Genomic DNA, 21,145 nt, shown 5'->3' with positions numbered 1-21,145 from the left:
TGTCCCACATTAATGTTAACAACTTTTAAAGATAAAGCCATAAAGGTAAGCTGAAAGCAAACTCCAATACATAGAGGTTTTGCAGTTCCCTCAGGGCAGACCCTGTCATTGCATTGTACCATGTGTACTCCATTTGCAATCAATTTTTGCTGTAAAGATAATTTTTTTTAAAGTAACTCCACGTGATTAAACCTGTATTTCACTGTAATGTAAACAAACTTGTGTGTCATATGGTTTTCTTTGTATAATAGTGTCTATGTACCAATTAGTTTTCTGTGCATGTGTGTGTCAAGCATTTTATAGTCAGTTTTTCCCTCTTCCCTTTGTAAAAAATAATCATGAGGGAGAAAATACATATCTAGATCTTTAAGGTATAGTGTGAATCTGAGGTTTGTGAAAACAAGAAATCTGGGAAGGTATCTTTTAAATGTGTCACATGGCCCAAAGCCCTTGATCAGATGGACATTTCCTCAAAGGAGCTGAGCCAAGTGGAAAGAAGGGGGCCTATCGGAAATGATTATTTTTAGTTTGCTTTTCCCTCTTTCCCCCATTGTGAGTGACTAGAAAAGGCAAGAGGATCGATTAATGAAACTACACCACACCAGCAATGTTTGAGGGAAGGACTCTAGTTCCAAGTTGGAATAGGAGATTCCTTAGTCAAAACACTAACGAATGCCCATTTTTGTAAACAAAACAAAAAAAAAAGAATTATCAAAAAAAAGAGGCTTGATTTCCCTCCTCTTCCCACATTCCAGTTGCATAAAGGAGCTGATAAATCCTACTCCCTGTACAATTAACTAGGAAAGAGAGAAGACCTAAAATCTGGTGGAGTACATTTGCTTATTCACACAAGCTTTCTGCTTCCACAACCCACAGGCAGGTGTTTGTTATTGCTGGCTTTTAAAGCACCACTCCTTGCGCAGAGTACATTTGGCTTGTGTTTAAGTGGCAAACTAGACTTTGCAGGTTTACACACCTGGGAATGCAGTATGGTATTTGTATTTTATTAGAATCTTAATTATTTTCACCTAGTCAATTTTCAGAGGGATTAAAATGCTTTATTTAAAAAAAATGTTCTTGATATGTAAAATATATGTTTAAGCGCACGCGCACGTTTGTGTGTGTGTAAAATCTTTAAAATGTTGGCTTGATTTTCTCACAACAAAAAATGTAAGGATAGATGTGATTATCATTATTAAACTGGAGTCCATAAAAATACTAAAATTTACATTTAGGAACATTATCTACAAAGTTTATTTATAATTTAAAATGGATAAAAATAGTCTTGACCCATCATTTTGGGAAATTATTCTATACTTTTAAATTTGACCCATCTTTCATTGTGAAAGCCCATATATTAATAAAAGGAATATCAAACGGCCCTGAGGTCAGTGACAGTATTAAAAAGAAATTACCCTCAGGTAAATAGTTCTTTTATTTATATGGTTGGCTTCAGAAAGTATCCTACAGTCTCAGGAACTGTTTAATTAACATACAAACATACAGTTGACATACGATGACAGAACAATGGTCTCAAGTAGCAGTGGAGGAGGTCTAGGTTGGATATTAGAAAAAACTTTTTCACTAGGAGGGTGGTGAAGCTCTGGATGGGTTACCTAGGGAGGTGGTGGAATCTCCATACTTAGAGGATTTTAAGGCCCGACTTGACAAAGTCCTGGCTGGAATGATTTAGTTGGGGTTGGTCTTGCTTTGAACAGGGGGTTGGACTAGATGACTTCCTGAGGTTGCCTTCCAATCCTAATCTTCTATGATTCTATGATTTATGTATTACATTTTTATTATTAAAGGATAATATATATTTAAATGTATGTGTTTAGTATAATTTATATTTTGTATCTCTCTGTATACACACATAATGAATGCACATACAGACACTGCATATGCTTGCACCTTTCAACTGTCTTTGTTGATTGGATGGGTTGTGTAACAGAACCACAGAGCAAGAAGGATTGTTAATCATCAGTTGAAGTGTCAGCTTTAGAGTATTTATCTTGTAAGCAGCTAAGCCCTACTGGAAACTTGTACTGTTTCAGGTTTGTCTCTCTTCATCTAAAGCAATTCATTACTCACCTACAAGAGCTGTCATGAACCCCAACAGTTGTGATGATAGCTTCTTCAACACTCTTAACAAATTTAAAGGAAAAATTGGGGTTTTATACTGTGACTTTAAGCTCAGTAAGTAGAGATGTTTTTTCTGGTTGAATACGGACACATTTAATTTTGGTTTAGTATGTCTGAGAAATAAACAAGTTGCAAAATGTTTCTAGAACAACTGAGGTTACTTATTGGATCCTCATAACTTATGATCACAAAGACAGTGATATGTTGGCACTGCTTTTTGCTATAGTGACATCTCAGTAAACTCAGAGATGAAATGTAAATTCTCAAACCCCCATGGGCGTGCATGTCAAAGTCAATTTTGAGTTTCTGTCCTTGTATTTCTCTCTTCACATTTACTCAGAGGCAATATGCAGTAGAAATAATGTCTAGTGTCACCTTCCATTAAAATGCAGTGGAGTCCATTCCAGTTATTATTTTGCCTTTTAGTACTGGGAAAAAAAGTTTTTAGTTTTTGAAAAAGAGGATAATTTTTATTTTCCGTGGGAGAAGATGTTTTAGTATTATCAGGTATAAATTTAGATTTTTTTTATATTCGTGAGCTTTACTGCGTGAGCTGCTGTAGCAGAGTCTTGCTAGTGCTATGTATAAATTATTACAGAATTACACTCATCTTTCTATTACAATTTTTCCCTTCATCTCTCAGGGTGCCTGCTTTCTGGAAAACCCATAAGCTTGTTTTCCACCACTTTTCCCCAAATGCCTGTATGCTGAGTCTGGAAGTTGTTTCAATTACAGCCTGTCTTATCTATTTACTTATATAGCATTTATCAGGGTAGTATCTGAGTGCTAGCAACAGCCCTATGGAATATTATTCCAATTTTACAGATGGGGAACTGAGGTATGGGGCAGATTAAGTAACTTGCCCAAAGTCACGCAGGAAGTCTATGGCTGAGCCAGGAATTGAATCCAGATCACTGGAGTGCCAGTCTAGTGCCCCATCCACTAGACCATTCTTCCTACCCAATCATCTTCACATTGATGTACAAGCATTCAGTAGTACTTCGGTAGCTCAGCCAACTAGATTGATAGCTTTTACTGCTCTTTTGTCACTTTCTGGGGGCCCAGCCTTGTAAGCAAAGGGAGTCAATGGGAGTTTGAGGGTGCTCAGTATCTTGCAGGATCAGGCCCTAAATGAGGCAATGTACCCTATACAAAAGTGCAAAGAAAAGCTATGTTAAAATATGTGTTGGTGTATAGATTGGAGTGTCCAGTGAGCAATATTCAGCTAACTGTCATGTTAGCATGGTTAGTCCCTGTCTTGAGGTGGTGTCCAGGTCTTCAAGTATTAGAGCCATCCAGCTGTTGCAGTTTTGCTTTAAATATTTGGAACAAACAGCTTTATCAGTTGGATTCCTCAATGCCAAAAGATCAGCTAAGATGAAAGAACTTTTATCTGTGACCTGTAGATTCATATTCCTCAATGAGGTAAATAAATTCACTGCAGTTACAGACTTTTATAAATGGTTGTTTTTTTTATCTCGGTTCTGACTGACTTCTAAGAGGAATGCTTTTATAGTAAAGAGGGGTTACGTTTTTATTTTGGTTTTTGTTTGCAGCTCAAGAGGTTTATTAGAACTCCAGAAATTCCTTCCAAGCATGTGAGAAACTGGGTCCCTAAGGTCTTGGAGCAGCGGCGGCAAGGCTTGGAAATATACTTACAGGTGAGCTCTCTGTTAGCACTGTGTGTGAAGAAGCAGCGCTCATTTTCAGAGCTGACCTGTATGCTAGTATCGCATGGGAGCGTTTTGAAACATACTCAGAAATAAGAGACCTGGGATTTCATTGGTGGACTTTGGGCCCGTAGGAAAATGATAGACCTGAATTCTTGTACCTTCTGTCCCCTTGAAGGGGGAAAGATGAGAGTATTCAGCAGAGCAAGCTGAATCCTAGGAGTACGCAGTCAACCCTGAGTTATGGGCTATATGATAGGTCCCTTCTAAACTCCCAACTGCACTCAGTTAAATGCCTGCTGTGGGAAGATGGGCCAGATAGTGCCCCTCTCTGATGTTAAGTTTAATAGAGTTGTGGTCTGCTGTTTAAAATACATCCCTGTGTTTGTCCTCATTCACTTGCATGTCTGGATCAAGCACTCATCAAGCACCCTTTGACTTGTACACTGGAATAGCACTGAAGTGTTTTAAAATACTGCAGGTCCAGATAGTTAAATTTGTTAGGTGAAATCCTGGCTCCATTGTAGTCAATGGCAAAACTCCCACTATTTTCAGTGGGGCCCGGTTTTCACTCACTGTCAATATCTACACAAACAAGTTAGGACTGGCCATTAGGGGAGCTATTTAAATTGGCAAAAGGGGAAAAATGAGCTACCTACTTAGAAAATGAAGAGCAGCTACAGTGCAGATTGTTGAAATTTCTCCCAGATTTCAGGAAAGATTGGGAGCTGGGAAGGGAAGAAATCATGCTTTAATTTCAGAGAGTATCTCTGAAAGAGAAGAATTTTGTAACGGAGGAGGAAAATACACTATAAATTGTTGGTTTTGATTTAATCTTAAATTAATTAAAAAATTAGAGAATGGTTTTCAGGAGCGAGCATACATATAGTAAAGAAAGAATGGATGGCCGCACACAGAATTTGGGGTAATGTTATGGTCTGTTTTAGATTATTTTGGTTAAAGAGAATAGATGCTTCATTGTAAGCAGACTATAAGGCTCATTTAACATTTTTTATTGTTCTGCAGAAACATTTCCCTGGTTCTTTCTTTTTATGCTTTACCATATTTGTGTTATCAGAAGTACCTAAGGAATTTAGGTAAATTACATGGGCGTATGTGTGTATACAAACTACTGTAATGGGACTACTTTGAACTTTGTTTTCAGTAATTTGCTCTTCTCAAGAATGGCAAAGAGACGTGGAACATTGTTGATACTCTTGATGTATTTAGTCTTCCCACATGCGTTTTGTTTTCATCTGTATTAATGGATTATTTTGTTTTTACGAAGCTTCTGTTTTTGAAGGTATTCATGATTTTAGAGCCTAGTAGAACTTTTTTGTTGATAATGAATGTGGAAAAAGGTGTTAGAATAATCTGTTGTAACTATTATTACACTATAATTATTGTATAAGTTTTACTATAAGGAGACTTGCTGTGAATTTGTTTATGTATAATATGTGATCTGCTTAAAATTAACTATTGTAGAATATCATTCCTGAGTGTCTGTCTGTCTGTCTTTCTGAAGAGGGTGAAGTATGGGTGAAATTGTTACCATTAATTCATTGCTGAGAAACTACAAAGAGAATATCACCCCCTACTGGAGGAGTCAATTAACTTACATTCTTGCTTATATCCTATAACTTTTGGTTATATTGTTAGTAATGCTGACATGCTCTCACACAGAATTAAGAAGAAAAACACTCATTCATTCATTTTCATTTGAAACAGGGACACAGTTCATGTGTGTGACATTTCAGTTCATTGTTTCAAAAGGAAACAAAACTAATGGGGAAGGAAATTTTAGACAAGATTTTAATAAATAGAAGCTGAATTTTAGCCAACCAATTGCATCCTGAGGCACTTAAAGAGGCGGCCTGATTTTCGAAAGTGCTGAGCACCTGGCCATTCCCAATGATGTCAGCTGGGCCACTTATTGAGGTGGTTAACTTTAGGCATTCATTTTTTAAAACTTTGGCCTTTAATTTCAACCTCTATGAGACTAAAGAATTGAAAGGAGGTCTGTATAAATATAACAGAGGCTATGGATTTAGTGTTTGTTTACTTTGGTTATTACCATTGTCACTTGCTGTATATGTAGTTGTAGAGTGCTAGCAGTTTTTTGACGCTAGTAGATTGTTAGTGAATCAGGATACAGTTGTAAAAAACAAAAACAAAAGCCTAGTAGTTTTTCAGGCCCTTGTGTGGGGATTGAGTGTTTACATAGTTGCTACTGCCAAACCATTGTCTTTATGCTCTGATGCAGTAATTTTTCAGAATATGTGTTGGATCTTTAAAACACATAAAGTTGGCAAAATGGGTGCTGTAGCATGCAGACTGAAAACAAATATTGACCTCTTTCAGTCATTCCCTAATGTTGTTTCTTTGTTGTTGTTGTTTTTCTCCAGTGTACTTGAGATAACCAGGTGTGAGAGCCCCAGATACTAACATTTGAATCAAAATATTTAATTTCACAAAAATGGAATGTTACACTTTGTCAACAGTGCAAAGAAAGAAACTACATGTAATTCCGTTACAGTGAGGGAAAACGTTGCAGCTGCCACTTCAGCGGATGAAAAATGTCCCATAATCTTCACTTTAGTAATCCAGCCTCTTGCATTATTTCATAATACATTTTAAAAATCCAGGTTCTCGGCTGCATTTTTGTATTTTGCTGAAGAATTTGAAAATAGTTAATTAGCATGGGTTTTTATCACATCATGTAAATACAAATGTTTGCATTTCTTTTAATATTTACCAGCATTTTCAGTATGTTGAAAGTTCATCAGATTACTTATTTATTTCTTGATTTTGAAAGCTGTGTGCGGCTTTTTCTCTTTTCATAATGGATTGATTTTCTGTCTGGAAGTGGTAAAGGTTGATTTATGTTTTGTTTTAAATGACTGCCACATTTTACAAATTCAAGATTGAAAGTTACAAATTTCACTTAAAATACTGTGGAACAACTGGCTAAGAAGCACCAAAATGTATTCAGTAGTTTAAAGGGTAAAATAAAATAAACAGCATTTATATGGCATTGCCAATACCATGCACACACTGACTGATTAATAGGCGATAGGTTGGCATTATTAATTCTTATTTATAAATGAGGAAACTGAGATGCAAAACGAAAATGAAACACAAAACACAGAAAATGAGTCAGTGACATAGCAGAGATAGCACTAATTCAGAATCCATGCACTTGATTGCTAGACTACGCTGTCTCAGAAAATACTGTTAAAGGGATGTTTACCCATCATCTGCCTGCAGTTAGATATATTAAGAAGAGATTTCATAATTAAGGGGTTTAATGATGAGGAAGATCAGATATAATTTCACCTGGGTCCTTTGTATAGAAAGTCTCTAATTCTGAGCAGAAGGGGTGAAAGTTTAACATATATTACTAGGAATGTCTGACCTATACTGGTGAGATTGGATCAAGGTTTGTTTTAACCCCTTTGCTTTTCTAAGAGCACTAGGAATTAGAAGCAGGGATGGAAATCCATAGGGCAGATTGTTAGTCCAGGTAATGAGGACTACATCTGTTGCTTCCAGTTCTTTTTCTTTGACTCTACTGTTCAATCTTTTGTTTGTCATTTGGCCTTTACCACAAAGAGGTATAGAAATGGAAATCTCCTTTGATAGCATGTCTGAAGAAATACTGATTGCTTGAGATGTCTCCACTCTCCCCAGAATGGACTTTATACTGGATTAGCAAGCCACTTTTTAAATAAATCTTCTTTATTGATGCTAGGGGTTTTTTGCACATTAGAGAATTGGTTGGGATTTCAGTAGGACGCTAAATTGAGGGATCCTACCTAATTGTTTATGTAAGCAATTACTGCCATGTTGTCAGTTTTGATCAGTATTAGCTAAGATATTATTCATTCTCAGAAGAGCAGTTCGTGTGACCCTCATCTCTGACGAATTGATAATGGAGAAGTGTCTCTGATCTAACCACCTGCCTTCTACTGCATTGGACATTAGTTGATTTCCATGTCCCAGTGAGCTGACACTGGATGTTACTAGAGAGACAAAGTGGTTCAGGTAATCTCTTTTATTGGAGCAACTTCCATCAGTGAAAGAGACAAGCTGTGGAGCTGCACAGAGCTCTTCTTCAAATCTGGGAAAGATACTCAGAGCCTCACAGCTAAATACAAGGTGGAACAGATTGTTTAGCATAAGCAGTTATCACATTTTCTAAGGGATGATTTAAGGTGAAGTGGTCCATTAACACGTCTACAGTCATAGGACAAAAAAAGGAGGATTAGTGGGTTACAGATTGTTGTAATATACCCTAAATCCAATGTCTTTATTGAGACTGAGGCTATCTCTACACTGGTGGTGGCAAAGTCGCCGCCGTCAGATCGACTTATCTGGATCGACTGAGTAGTCAGTGAAGACCCGCTCAGTTGATCCAGAAGTCGACGTACTAAAACCACCTCCTCAAGTGGCGGTTCCCATCGACACAGTGCAGTGAAGACGGCGCGCAGAAGAGAAGCACAGAAGTCAATGGGAGTTACGCAAGTTCTTTGCGTACTTTGCATAACTCCCATTAATTGCTGAGGTGAGTGTAGACCAAGCCTATGACTTTTAGTGTCTAGCAAAGTTATGAATGTAAGCTCCCAGACTCATCTTTTGAAGGAGTTGTGCAGGTTTCCTTTAAGGACAAGGAATGAAAAGTCAGATAGGGAGTGATCATTTTGTGAAATGTTGTTGTCATCCAATTTTACTTCCCTCCAGGTGTGCCCTTTGATAGGTTGTCTTTTAAAGTTCAACAGAATAAATATTTTCTAACTCCCTTGTGCAGAAGAAATCTCATTCCTTACTGATATCAGTCCCTACAAGATGACATAGTTAGCAGAAGTTGGCTGTGAAGTTGCACCTGAAGCTTAGAATCAAAATACAAAGTCACCACTCATAGATTGAAGAGGATTTAGTCAGGCAGTGAGACATCTGAGAAGCTGCATGCCTCTGGTGAACTTCTGAGTATTGACTCATTTCTTGTGGTGTGGGTGAGATGAAGAAAGCTCTTCTTGTGACTGACAAACAATCCAGTGTAACAGAGCACCGAAAGTCTTTCTGAACTACTCCTTATCCATGGACCAATGCATCTACTTTCACTTAAAACTTCAGTTACTTTGTCCTCGTGCTGATGAATAACAGCTTATGACCACTACTACTACTGTAACTCTTCTTGCGTTGTCTGAAAGGAAGTGCACAGAAGTGAGCTGGTTGATGAGGTAATGTTGGTGGCCTTATATAAAACAAACATGCTTCATGTAAAAATATACAAATACTGGCATTCTGAATACATTTATGGCTCCCGATCACCATAGCATTTAAGTGCATTAAACAATGAACATATCCACACACAACCCATGAGGAAGGGAAGTACTATTAGCTTAGTTTTACACATGCCCAATTAAGTCACATAGAGTGATTGTTAGTTATCCAAGGTCAAACAAGAAGTATAGGGCAGAGCTGGGAACTGAACTCAGGTCTCCTGAATCCCATTTTGATGCGTTCTCTATTTCAATGTCTGATCCATCCTTTCTGTCCCCTAGATGAACTTCATTTTGAACTTCTTGCGTTCAGTGAAGAAATTGGACCATTTCAAATCTAGAATTACACTAAGCCCAAGATTTTTTTACACTGTGAAGATCAGGCAGAAAATCCCTATGGCCCTTAGTGAATAAGGAACTAGTACTGCTATGCAGATTTTTATCAGGAGAAGTTGTTTTTAGAGGTAATGCATCTCTTTTGACTGGGGTCAAGTAACTGATACTGTTTAAGAAGAACCTAGTAATTTTATTTAATTTTGTGCTTCCATGAAGAGGGCAGCCATGACTCCTAAAGAAAAGACTGGGTAAAATGGATTTAAGGAGTCAACGCCTCTTAGGGATTTGAAGGTTTGGTAATTAACCCTAGGCAACAGAATCAACATTTTAGAAGTTTTAGGAATCCGGATATTCAAAACAAAGTGTGAATTTTATTAAAACTGTTGACACATGATTGTTTTCTACCTAGCTAATCAGAATGTGGGTCTCCCTTTGAAAAGATATATTAATAAACATACAGTCCTTTCTCCAGTTGATAAGAACCAAAAGAGATGTTAGACAACATATGCCAAGATTTCTGCAGCCAAGGATGAAGCATCCAGTTTTTTCCCCATTCATTCTTAGTTTCTTTCATAAAAGACCTACAGGTGGAGTCAGGATCTGAAAACAGAGGATGTATTATGGGTGTTTGGGTTTGTTTTTTAAATTGTAATCATTAAACTTATCTTTCATTTGTATAATTTGTTTTTGGGAAACAATTCAACTGCAGGTGTAAAAATGCAAATACACACTTTTCAAATTGCACCTGCAAAAAGGGAACCCCTTTTGAAAATTCAGTAACAAATTTGATTTCAACTGATGGCTTTTTTGAGTTGTTCCGACACCATTGCATCAGGATATTAAAGGTGAAATAAAACATATATACTATGTTTGAATAAAATGTATAAAAAAAATAGTTGCATGTAAATGAAAATTTTAAAATGTCTCTGGTAGCACCAATATTAATGTGAGATTGTGAATTCTAAAGGTGTTTTACTGTGTTGATTTAAGTATAAGCTCCTTACTAATAAGAAGATTGAACTACCTGAAAATATTTTTAAAAATCTAGCTTAAATGTGTTATAGGGATATTTTGATGACTTTGGAAACCGTTTTGGATTTCAGTGTTTGAAATGTCAAATTTTAAACTCTTTGAGAGTTAATGCTGTTTTTCAGATTCCAACAAAGGGTAAGAATTGTCTGATTTCTTAGAGCCAGTATTATCTGCAAAGACATAATTCTCTTTCTACTTCTGTTTGGGAGAGAATTTTATATTTTAAAAGTCTACCTTTCTCCCAGACCATGGGAATTATTATAGTTCCAGGTTTTGACTTAAGCAACTCAATCCAGTAGGCAAATTTAGGTAAAAATTGCTTTCTTTTTAAAAAATGGAGCACTCTCCTTTTAGTGGTTTGTATTTGTGAGCAAAAATGCATATTCTTAGATTATGATGAAGCTAAATCTGCTCTACAGTTACAAACATAAAAATTGTAAAGAGATTATCAAGTTTAGTGGATTTTCAGAAGTACGATGATTTATATTAAAAGCCATTGAATTTTAAAGTAACAAATTTGTGATTGCTTTTTGTGTTATATAGTAAATTTAGTCTGAATCCACCTAAAATAGCATCACTAGGTAATCTGTTTTTCAAGATATTTTGTACATTTATTTCTCAAAAGTCTTCCAATCCTAGATTCCTTTAGTTTTCATTTGGGAAATTTTAAAATGTTGTTTGGAAAAATACTTAAGAATTTATACGTTTTTCTCATATGTCAGTTTTGTCAATTGATTTAATAAATTTATTTTTTAAAAGAATTCAGGGGAACCTTATAAAATGATAGATCATATAGCCAAGATAACAAGACATTTGTGATGAATGACACAGTAAGGGCAGCTTCTAACCCATAAGAAGATAATGCAATCTTCTCCTTTACAGCCATTTCTCTTTTTTTGTCTGAAAATTCCCCAAAAGTCTCAAGAAAAGAGTCTCTGGGGCAGAAGAAACTGAAGAATTAAATGTACAAAAAAGTCCAGAAAAATGCTTTTATAGCTTTTTGTACTTGTAACTCTTTTTTTTTTTTTTTTTTTTGACTTTAGATTTATCTTAAACAAATGTATATGCTGTTTTGTTTGTCAAAATGAATTCTACGTGTAAGAGAGCTCATTTACTAGAAAGTAATTAATTGTCACCCAGGGTTGCTCACCAAGCTGAGTTGCCCAAACTTTCTGCAAGAATGGAAGATTTCTGAAGCAAGCAGCTTTTTCAGACTCAGGACAACACCTTAGAGATCCACCTGTATCTTCTGGAAGTTTGTATACCTTCAATCAAAAATTTTAGTAAGAATTAGAATTTGTCAGAGCTTGGAAGACCAATTTTATTAGGAATTTCAAACCTACAGATATTAATATTTTCCATGAAGAAGACGGTCACCCTCTTCAGCTTCTGAGGCTGAGAAGAAGGAAGCTCTGATTTCAGTTACTTTCTTAACTCTGCCTTTCACTGGATTTGATTGTGAAGAGGAAGAGCTCTCCAACACTCTACTTGGTGAGGAATTTAATCAGTCCTTCATTGCTTACCGGACCTAGTTGCTATTGGCCATTTAAGGCAGTGCAGTGGCTCTTCTCATGAGGAAGAAAGTGGAATGCCCTGCAGTACAGTATTCATGTTGAATGAAACTAAAGCTTGGCTTGTGCACTGAGATAAAAGAGTCATCTTGTTCATCTCACCAATGCATGATTGTTCTACATTGCACATTTGCTAGGGCTTTGTCTCTCTGAATGGAGAGAGAGTATTTTGCTGCTGCTTCTGGCTGAAATCTTGCTTTATTGTGTTCTTGATTGCAGAAGGAACAGAAGATTCCTGAAAATAGAGGAATTAAGTACTCTGTGACAAGTAGGGTATTTTTTCCCCATTTTCTTTTCTCTGCCAGTGAGTGTGAAGAAATATCAGTGACGTCAACTCATAGTAGCCATGTAGAGGCCTACCTGATCTCTCTCTTGGCAAAGGCAGAACAGAAATTGGAATGTCCTGTATGTAAAATGAAAATGGTTCTCAATGAGTGGGTTGTTGTACTTCTACATAGTCATATAGGACCAGAAGCAGTCCGTAGGCCACCTCTGTAACTGGAATAGTTTGACAACTCTGTCATTTGTACCTTACTTTAAACTTTTTTTTAAAAAAGTTGCCCATCAATATCTACAGGGGTGGAAAGCCTATGAACCTATATTGTGGAGTCATGTAAAAATACAAGCAAGATACATGGTTATTGCTTCTACCCATTAAAAAGTGCCTTAGGCATCAGAAATAGGATAAATTTAGTTACAGTTCCAGAATCAAATAGTAACAAGGACATGACTACAGATATGTTCAACCATTAGACTCTTCTTCTGTTTTCATGAAGTAGAAATTATATCACATGTATTAACTCTGAGTGTTCCTATCCATTACATTTTCTCTCCTGTGCTGAGAAATACACTCCATACTGGTCCCAGTTCAGGAAACCATTCCTATTTCTTGAAACACGTAAGCATGTGATTCAGTCTTATTAACTTTAACTTTAAGCACATGCTTCAGTTACATTAAACTTATACCTAAGTCCTTTGCTAAATTGGGGCAGGTGTGTACAATGGTCACTGCTGTAAAAAACAAAACACAATACCAAGAGAACACCAAACAGTTACCACCATTATTTCCTATTCTGAATACACAGGGAAGCTGTGGAGTTTCACATGTCACAGTGTGATAATTGTTGTAAATGCTGATCACTGTATGAGTTCCAGTGGTTTAAATTATAGCCCATAGGGTCGGGTGGACTGAAGAGCCTGAGTTGCCACTCAAGCTGCAACAACCACACGGCTATTTTTGGTGTGCTAGCTCCAGCCGAGCTAGCGTGAGTCTGTCTAACCAGGCAGGGAGGCTCACTCCCAGCAGCAGTGGAGACATAGCCTTTGAGGCCGAGATGAATGGGATTCTCTTTTGTTACTTGTCAGTATTGTTCAGTAACCAACCCAAGAGGTCTATGGATGATCCTTTCCCTCCAAGCTCTTAGCGCACAGACTCCATGATAGTGTAACTCCAACTAATTTAATAATGAACGAGTTTTTTTAAAATAGTCTTGATAAACTTCCCATCAAACAATATTTACAAGTCTGGTTTATGTTTCTGGGATGGGATTTTGTTTTAACGCTCGGTGGGTACTGTGTGATAACTGGATCTATTTTTATAAAAGGGTAGGGAATGAATCTTGTGAAAAACAGTTTAACTGCTATTTTATCTTGAATTCCCTGTTATCTGAAAAAAGGTTGTCACCCAATATCTATTAATCACATTGAAAATTCCCTCAATTATCCAAAATTAGTCAGTCTTTCACCCACAGCCCCCATTTAGTCTTCAGTAATCAAGATTGCACTGTACCCATAAGGAGCTCTAGAAGCAGTGGTATGATAAGAGTAAAGAGAGAAATGTTCATTGTCCTCATTAAAGATTGTAAACAGAGTGTTAAATAATATGAATGGCTAGGATTGTCAGTACTTAACAGTACTTTCCTAGTACAAGTGATTTTATTGATCGATACAGACTCAGTATAACAGAGCAGATTATTCTACTGATTTTATCGAAACTTTAACTAAGTTTGTTAGTGCACCACGTATCTTTAAATAGATCTAGATGATGATGTAGATTAAGAAAAGCAGACCACCATCCATCTTTTTTTGATCTGTTAATAACTTAAATCCATCATTGTTGCTACCAGTTGTTTTCAGATTCTGTTGTGCATACCTGTTTCTTTGGTGCTTGTTATGGAATCTTACAATTGTTTAGATGGCTTTTGGTTTTAAAGAAATGTAGCTGGCAGATGCAGGGTCACATATGTGCTGCAGGTAAAAGGCACGGTAAAAATAATTTTACTGATAACAGAAAGGAATGACATTTATAAAACATGCCCTTTGTGAAAGTAGTTCCTGCAGAGACTTTCCTGGCTTTTTTTTTTTAAGCTGGCAATGCTTTAAAAAATTACCCTTATTATATATTTTGAAAGTGACATTGCAGTTTTTAACAGTGTCATTACTGTGTATTTTGTAATTCACTGATTTTTTTTTTTTTTTTTTGGCTATATATTTAAAAGTAACCCCTGATGTTTTCTTCCCTGTACAGAATTGGGCTGTGTGAAGTTTTTCTTTTATTTTACTGAGTAGTTTACTTTTACTCATATTTCAGGTTTATTTCAAAGCAAATTTTATTTAAAAAAGAAAACAATGTAATTAAAATTCTGGACAATTTTAGAGGCAAAGTTACTGGTATACTTCATTCTCATTTTCTTTTCCCTCTCTTATTGCTATTAGAGTAGCACCTACAGGCCTCAACTGAGATGGAGGCCTAGCTGTGCAAGTTGCTGTACAAACACATAGTAAGAAATGGTACCTGCCCTGATGTTCTTCAGAAATATGACAGAGGGTAGGAGGTGAAACAGAGAAATGATGTGGTCAAGGTCACACAGCATGTCAGTGGTAAAGCCAGAAATAGAACTCGGGTTTCCTGATTCCCAGTCCAATTCTAAAGCGACCAGTCTAAGGGATGTAAATCTTTTCCATACTGTCTTGCTCTACAATATTAAAAAATTTTGGGATCCTGCTTCCATCTAGCTATGAAGAAAGGGTGAGTGTTCATGACTCTCCAGATTGAGAATCCATGCACTAAAACCATTCCCTTCATGAGTGTTTACTAGATTTGATAAGTTTGGATGGAGAAAAATGTTTTCAGGCTGTATTAGTGCAGGAGTTGACTAGGTTTCTCAATATCTTTTTAGTCAATCTGACCATGAATGTATACATTTTAAAATACAATTAGTGTTACAGTATGTTGTCTTTTTGATAAATACCTAAATTCTTATTATTTGGCAAACTCAATAGTCTTTCTTACTCTTTCAAATATGCCTTTGCAGGGTGAATTTTTAAAACTTCATTCCTTTTTCTTAGTAACTTTACAGAATAACTTCTGAGTGGGAAAATTGATTTGCTAGTGAAAAGGTATTTTACTCCTGCATATGCAAAGCTGTATACTGCATTTTTAATTAAGGATAATGAGTAATGTATTTCATTTTCTTCTCTGCAGCTATAACACTGGATGTTTTATAGATGAGGACAACTGGGATAATTTGTGGATATGCATTATGTTGTAGCCTGTAATTACATAATCTCATACTATTTTTTCCACAGGACCTCTGCCTTGTTCAGTGCATAGAAGGGACTTGCTCTGGGGATGAATCAGGGCTGTGTAGTGAAAGAGGCTGTTGTCTGTAAGACCTCTGCCGCATTTGTTGCAGCAGTTGCAGGGTGTGTAGTTAATGAGGCCAGGGCATTGCAGGAAGAGAAAGAATAGCCTTATGCTTGGGGCAGTTAAATCGCATCCTGGAGAACTGGATTCTGTTCCTACCCCTGCCATAGAATTCTCATGTGATGCTGGGCAAGTCACTTAAACCACACTTTTTACAGATGGTCAGTAATTATGTGTTCCTCATTTTCTAAGTGTCCAACCTGAGACCCTGGAATCTGATTTTCAGAAGTGCTAAGCTCTCACAGCTGCAGCTTAAGTCAATGGGAGCTGAGCTTTGAATATATTAAGTGTTATATAATGCCACATACTCCAAAACTCACATTCTAGGTGTCGCAGTTAGGGCTTCCAAAATTAGTGGATACTTTTGGCTTTAATCTTTCTCTGCCTTAGCTCCAGATCTGTAAAATGGAGATAATACTCTCCCCTCACCTCATAAGTGTATTGTGAAGATAAATGCATTAATGTTTGTGACGCACTCAGATACTATAGTGATGAGCACCACAGAAAAGCCCATGAGGAAATTAATAATTCGGTCTTCAGAATGGGTTTTAAATAGTGTGCACTAAATACGTCATCAGGCCATACACTGAACATTGAGGAGAAAACAAAATATTGAATGGTTTTTCATTTAGTGAGCACCATCTACCCTGTGCATTGACTACGGCAGGAGTTCTGTGGAAAAAATAGTATGTGATCATGTAATTATAGACTGTGCATATGCACAAGTGGGCTAAATTAAGGTTGCACACAACCATAATTCTGACATTTCCTAAATTTGAGTGCTTGACTTTGCAACCTTAATAATATGCATATTTTAAAAAACCCAGAAACTACTTATGTAGTTTTAGTATGCGTAATTCAGTGTTATTAAATAACAATAAATAATAATGTTATTGCAATGTTAAATACATTGCAAGCCACATTAAAAGACAAAATGTGTAAATCACATAATAATGTTAACACGTGAAGGGTTACATTAAGCCAGCGATAACTTTGATGCTCCCACTCCAACAGTGTTGCATGTAAAATAGCCTTAGTGACATGGTAAAAGTATCCTTTCGGGTCAAGAAAGGCTGCTTGAGCATGAGGTGAAAATCACGCTGGTGGTAGTTAAACAGGTGGGTGAGGGAGGTGACAGCTGGAGTTGGAGGCAGTGGAGAAAGAAGTTAGGAACCCTGTTGAGGTCACCAGAGTCTTCTAATACAACTGGACTCAAATTATTAAATTACCATTTTATCCTAAATATAATACATGTGTATTTGTCTTCTTTCCTTAGCATTTATGTAGCTTCTTCTGAGAGAAATACTAAAGGATTTAGAGATGACTTAAAAGGGAGAGATTCTCTTCCTCAGATGTAGAACAGGAGAATCACAAATGCTTGCTAACTTGCCATACTGTACTTCGTTTCTCAATATAAACCTCAAAAATCCAACCTTCAGTAGCAACCTTTAAATTTCCTTTCTAATGTGTTCACTGCACACTTAATCCAAAAGCTAGTTTTTCACAATTTAGGATTAACAGAGCTCATTTTTGGAGGCCTTTGATTTAACGTGTCTTAGTTAAGGTAGGTTTGTATTAACCTGGATGCCATGGAGAAATAAATATGCTTAGCTAAATGACTCCCATATTTATAAGTTGCGGTATGGATTTTTCCAGTTACTATTCAGTGGCCATTATCACCCAGAAACATCATGAAGTGTATTCTAGTGCACATGTAAATACTATCATCCAGGCCTAACAAAATCCTCAAATGGTATAAATGTGAAAACTCAATTTTGCAACACTATCACCGCTCTTCTACCTTCCACTTCCATTGCCTAGTATATTTTTTATCTAATATATTTTTCAAGATCTACAGGTGAAATAAAAAGTTTGCAGAAACTAAGCCAAGCGTGAAGTAGAACTGGAACCTTTAATTTCATTAACTACATTGTAAATGGTGAAGATTAATGTGTATATCTCTTGCTAATTCTTTCCAATTACTTAGTTCATATAAATTCCCAAACCTTGTTAATTATGCTGAAGTCAAATGGTAATTCTTAACAGTATTTCCACAGCAAGGGAATTTTCCTGGCGTAACCTTGCCCTCTTGTAGAAACTCTCAGCCGATTAGGCACTCTGACTCTAGTCCATTCATTTTCAGCTCAAGCCTAATTGCTGCCGACTGACTGCCACAGGTACCCTCGCTTTCGTACATTTAAGGAATACAGGTTCTTTGGAGAACAAATAAGGAAAGATTAATTGTTTGTTTTGTTTCATCCCAAGAGAAATGTGGGCGCTTAATCAAGAAAAATAATTTCTTCTGTTGATTTGGCTTATTTGGGGAAAGGATAATTGTATAAAGGAAGGTATAGAACTATGCATTTTGTAAGAAATATTGCCATTTACTTACGCAGAAAGCAAAGATTCAGTAAAATAAATGTAACACAATATTGAAATTGATGGGGATGGTTCACATTTCACATAGTAAGTAATTTGGCTGTTGGGCTTTTATTTGAACCAGTATTGTTAGGTGGTATTGTCATTTGTTTCGTCTGCTTCTTTGGAAATCTAATCAAGGAGACAACAGTAGCGGGGGGGGAAAACACTTTTCCAAATTATCCTTAATTGCTAGAGCACAAAACAAGCTAAACACTCTGGTGTTTCCAATTAAAGAACCTGTTTCAAGCAGGCACCATTGAATCTATCTTTCCCAATCTGATAAATAAGCTATCAAAGAGTGGAACAGATTAATTGGGAGCAATTAGTTCAAGGCTTAGTATAAAAGAGTAAACCAACATTATCAATGAATGCAAATTTTACATAAAGCAAATAAGGTACATTTTAGTACCTACTTCCTGCCCTATTTCCCTAGTCAGCACAAAACAGAAATTTTATCTGAGAGACTAAAATTAGTTTTATTAATTTATCTTTGAAAAGAGAGCACTAAAACCCATCTCTTTTTTAAGTCCCTCTTTCCAGAATGTTAGGATGTAGTTTATACAGAGAAAGCCACCATTAAGATATATCATTGATATTCCTCCCATAACAGATTGCATGTTATGTACACAGTAAAGTAAGTTAGTTCCAGTGGGAAACTGGATGGCTTAGGGGATTTGAAACTGGCAGAGGCTGCAGGAAATATAAGGTATAGAAAATCACGTATTTCACAATTTAGGTCTTGTCACAAAAGTTACTACTTCCTGCAGCATCTACACTTTCAATAACGCCCTGTTCGTTCTACAACTTCTAAGGGTGTTTGTTGTGTTAGTGGTGTGGCTGATTCCAAGCATGGTTTGGATCTGTGCACAACATGGCTAATTCGCTGTTAAGTAGCCATAGTAGCTAGCCCATGTTACACTCTTGCCAGGTGTCTAAACTGGCACATGGTTTTCTTTCTGTTACTTTTTTTTCACATACTGTTTTGTCGTTTTTGGCTGTGTTTTGCTTCTATAACGTTAGCACGGTTAGGGAGCTCTGTTTAAGGAACCAGTCTGGCAGGTCCTCCTTCCTCCCAGCTGTCTGTGTGGGAGAACATCTCAGATTGTATTGCTTTTGGTGTCACTCAGCACACGTCTGCTGTGTGATAAATTCCCAGATTTTCCTAGAATCTACTGATATAAACATGATTAAGTAGCATGATGAGTAGTGCTGATGGATAAACATAATTGACACATAGTTGTATTTACAAAAAAGCTGCTGTTTTATGACAGAGTAATTTTGTTCTAACTAGATCAGAAAAGATGGTCACACAATGGTTCCAAAACATGGCTGTACTTCTAGTGTAGACAAGGGCTTGGGGGAAAATGCTTCTAGTTTATTCCAGTTGGAAGAGAGGAGCAGAGTGTATCCATGGTCCTATATGCAGTAAAGAAACTGCTATTTTTAATCAGTTTTATAAAACTGTTTCAGCTAACACAGTTGTACTGTCAATGAGGATAGGGTGTAATTTTGTTAAAATAAACCTTTCAAAATCAGTTGAGACTAGAATTTAGTGTCCAGAATGGATTTTAAAAATTCTCTGTCTGTCTGTGGTCTGTCTGTACTGGCAGCACTGCTACCTGAAACTCTTTTTAAAACCATTTTCCTAAAACAGCAGTTTCTGTAGTACAGACAGGACTTTTACAGCAAATGTTCAACTGGAATCTACATTTTTTTAATGGACAAAACTCCTCCTTGTTACACCAGTGGAACCCTGTTGGTTGTGTCTATTCTAGGAAAATCAACATTACTCTCTGTCCACTTCAAAAAAAGTTGTCACCGTGATGTGCACATGGTCAATGGAGTTCATCTTGCACTTTAGAAATCTTTCTTATTTAGTGTTGCTGTTCCCAGCTGCCTGTGCATAATAGAACATGGGCTTCTGCAGCACCCCTCCTGCAGACTTCCTGTCTGAGAAGCTAAACCATTTAAATGTACAGCTCCCCACATGTTCCCCACAACATGTGTTAAAGCATTCCACCACTGTGAATCCAGTCCATCTGTCTCTGGCCTGACCTTGGTTGTCTGTACCACATATGTGGACAGCAATGAAGAACAAGAAATAATAGTTAGCAATAGATCTGTAGAACTTGGGGCCAGCAGGGACCATTATGGTAATCTAGAATGACCTACTGCGTAACACAGGTCATAGAATTTCACCCAGCAATTCCTTCATCAAACCTATAACTTCTGGTTGAGCTAGAGCCTATCTTTTGGAAAGACATATGCAGTCTTGATTTAAAGACTTAAAGTGATGGAGAATCCACCACGTCCCCTAAGCTACTTATTACAATGGTTAATTACCTTTACTGTTAAAAATATGAGCCTTGTTTCTAGTGTGAATTGGTTTACCTTCAGCTTTCAGCCATTGGATCTTATTATGCCTTTGCTTGATTAAAGAGCCTTCTACTATTATAAATCTTCTCCCCGTGTGTATTGCTTACAGACCATGATCCAATCACCTTTAAACATTCTCTTCAATAAGATAAATAGATTGAGCTTCTTAGATCTCTCACTGTAAAGGCAGATTTTCCTGACCTTGAATCACTCTTGTGCTTTTCTTCTGAACCCTTTCCAATTTGTCAGCATCTATGTAGACATCAGAATTGGACTCAGTATTCGGGTTATGGTCTCACTAATGCTATATCTACTCTGTATTCTAGTGCTTATATATCCACGGATCATGTTAGCGTTCTTAGCCACAGCTTTGTACTGATACCCCCATCCATCCCGTAGAATACCAAGGAATGTGGTAAAAATAACAATTTCAGTTCTGTTTCAAATCCCAAAACCTATTAGTAATAAACCATTGGGGAGGTTGCAGCACAAATCACTTGCGAATTCCATTGCCTGGGAATTCCACAGCCAGAAACTGTGCCCCCCAAAGTGAGCGACATAGGTGAAGACGGAGGTGTGACCAGAGACAGAGATACAGTATTTTAGTGA

The 21,145-nt window shown here is 36.8% G+C and overlaps 1 protein-coding gene across 1 annotated transcript in view; it reads left to right on the top strand.

The window, feature by feature from the left end:
• The window catches only part of SNX24 (sorting nexin 24), a 124,655-nt gene that overhangs the window by 67,038 nt on the left and 36,472 nt on the right, over positions 1-21,145 (top strand). The window contains exon 3 of the mRNA XM_067568915.1: positions 3,699-3,803. Within this exon, the coding sequence (XP_067425016.1) occupies positions 3,699-3,803 (105 nt within the window). The remainder of the gene's footprint in view (positions 1-3,698; positions 3,804-21,145) is intronic.

Source organism: Emydura macquarii, unplaced genomic scaffold, assembly GCF_026122565.2.
Source record: "Emydura macquarii macquarii isolate MOO-44397 ecotype Brisbane River unplaced genomic scaffold, CSIRO-AGI_Emac_v2 contig_2897, whole genome shotgun sequence".
In the NCBI taxonomy this organism is placed as follows: domain Eukaryota; kingdom Metazoa; phylum Chordata; order Testudines; family Chelidae; genus Emydura; species Emydura macquarii.
The sequence above is the reverse complement of the archived record's forward strand: the minus strand, read 5'-3'. Positions and strand labels throughout refer to the sequence as shown.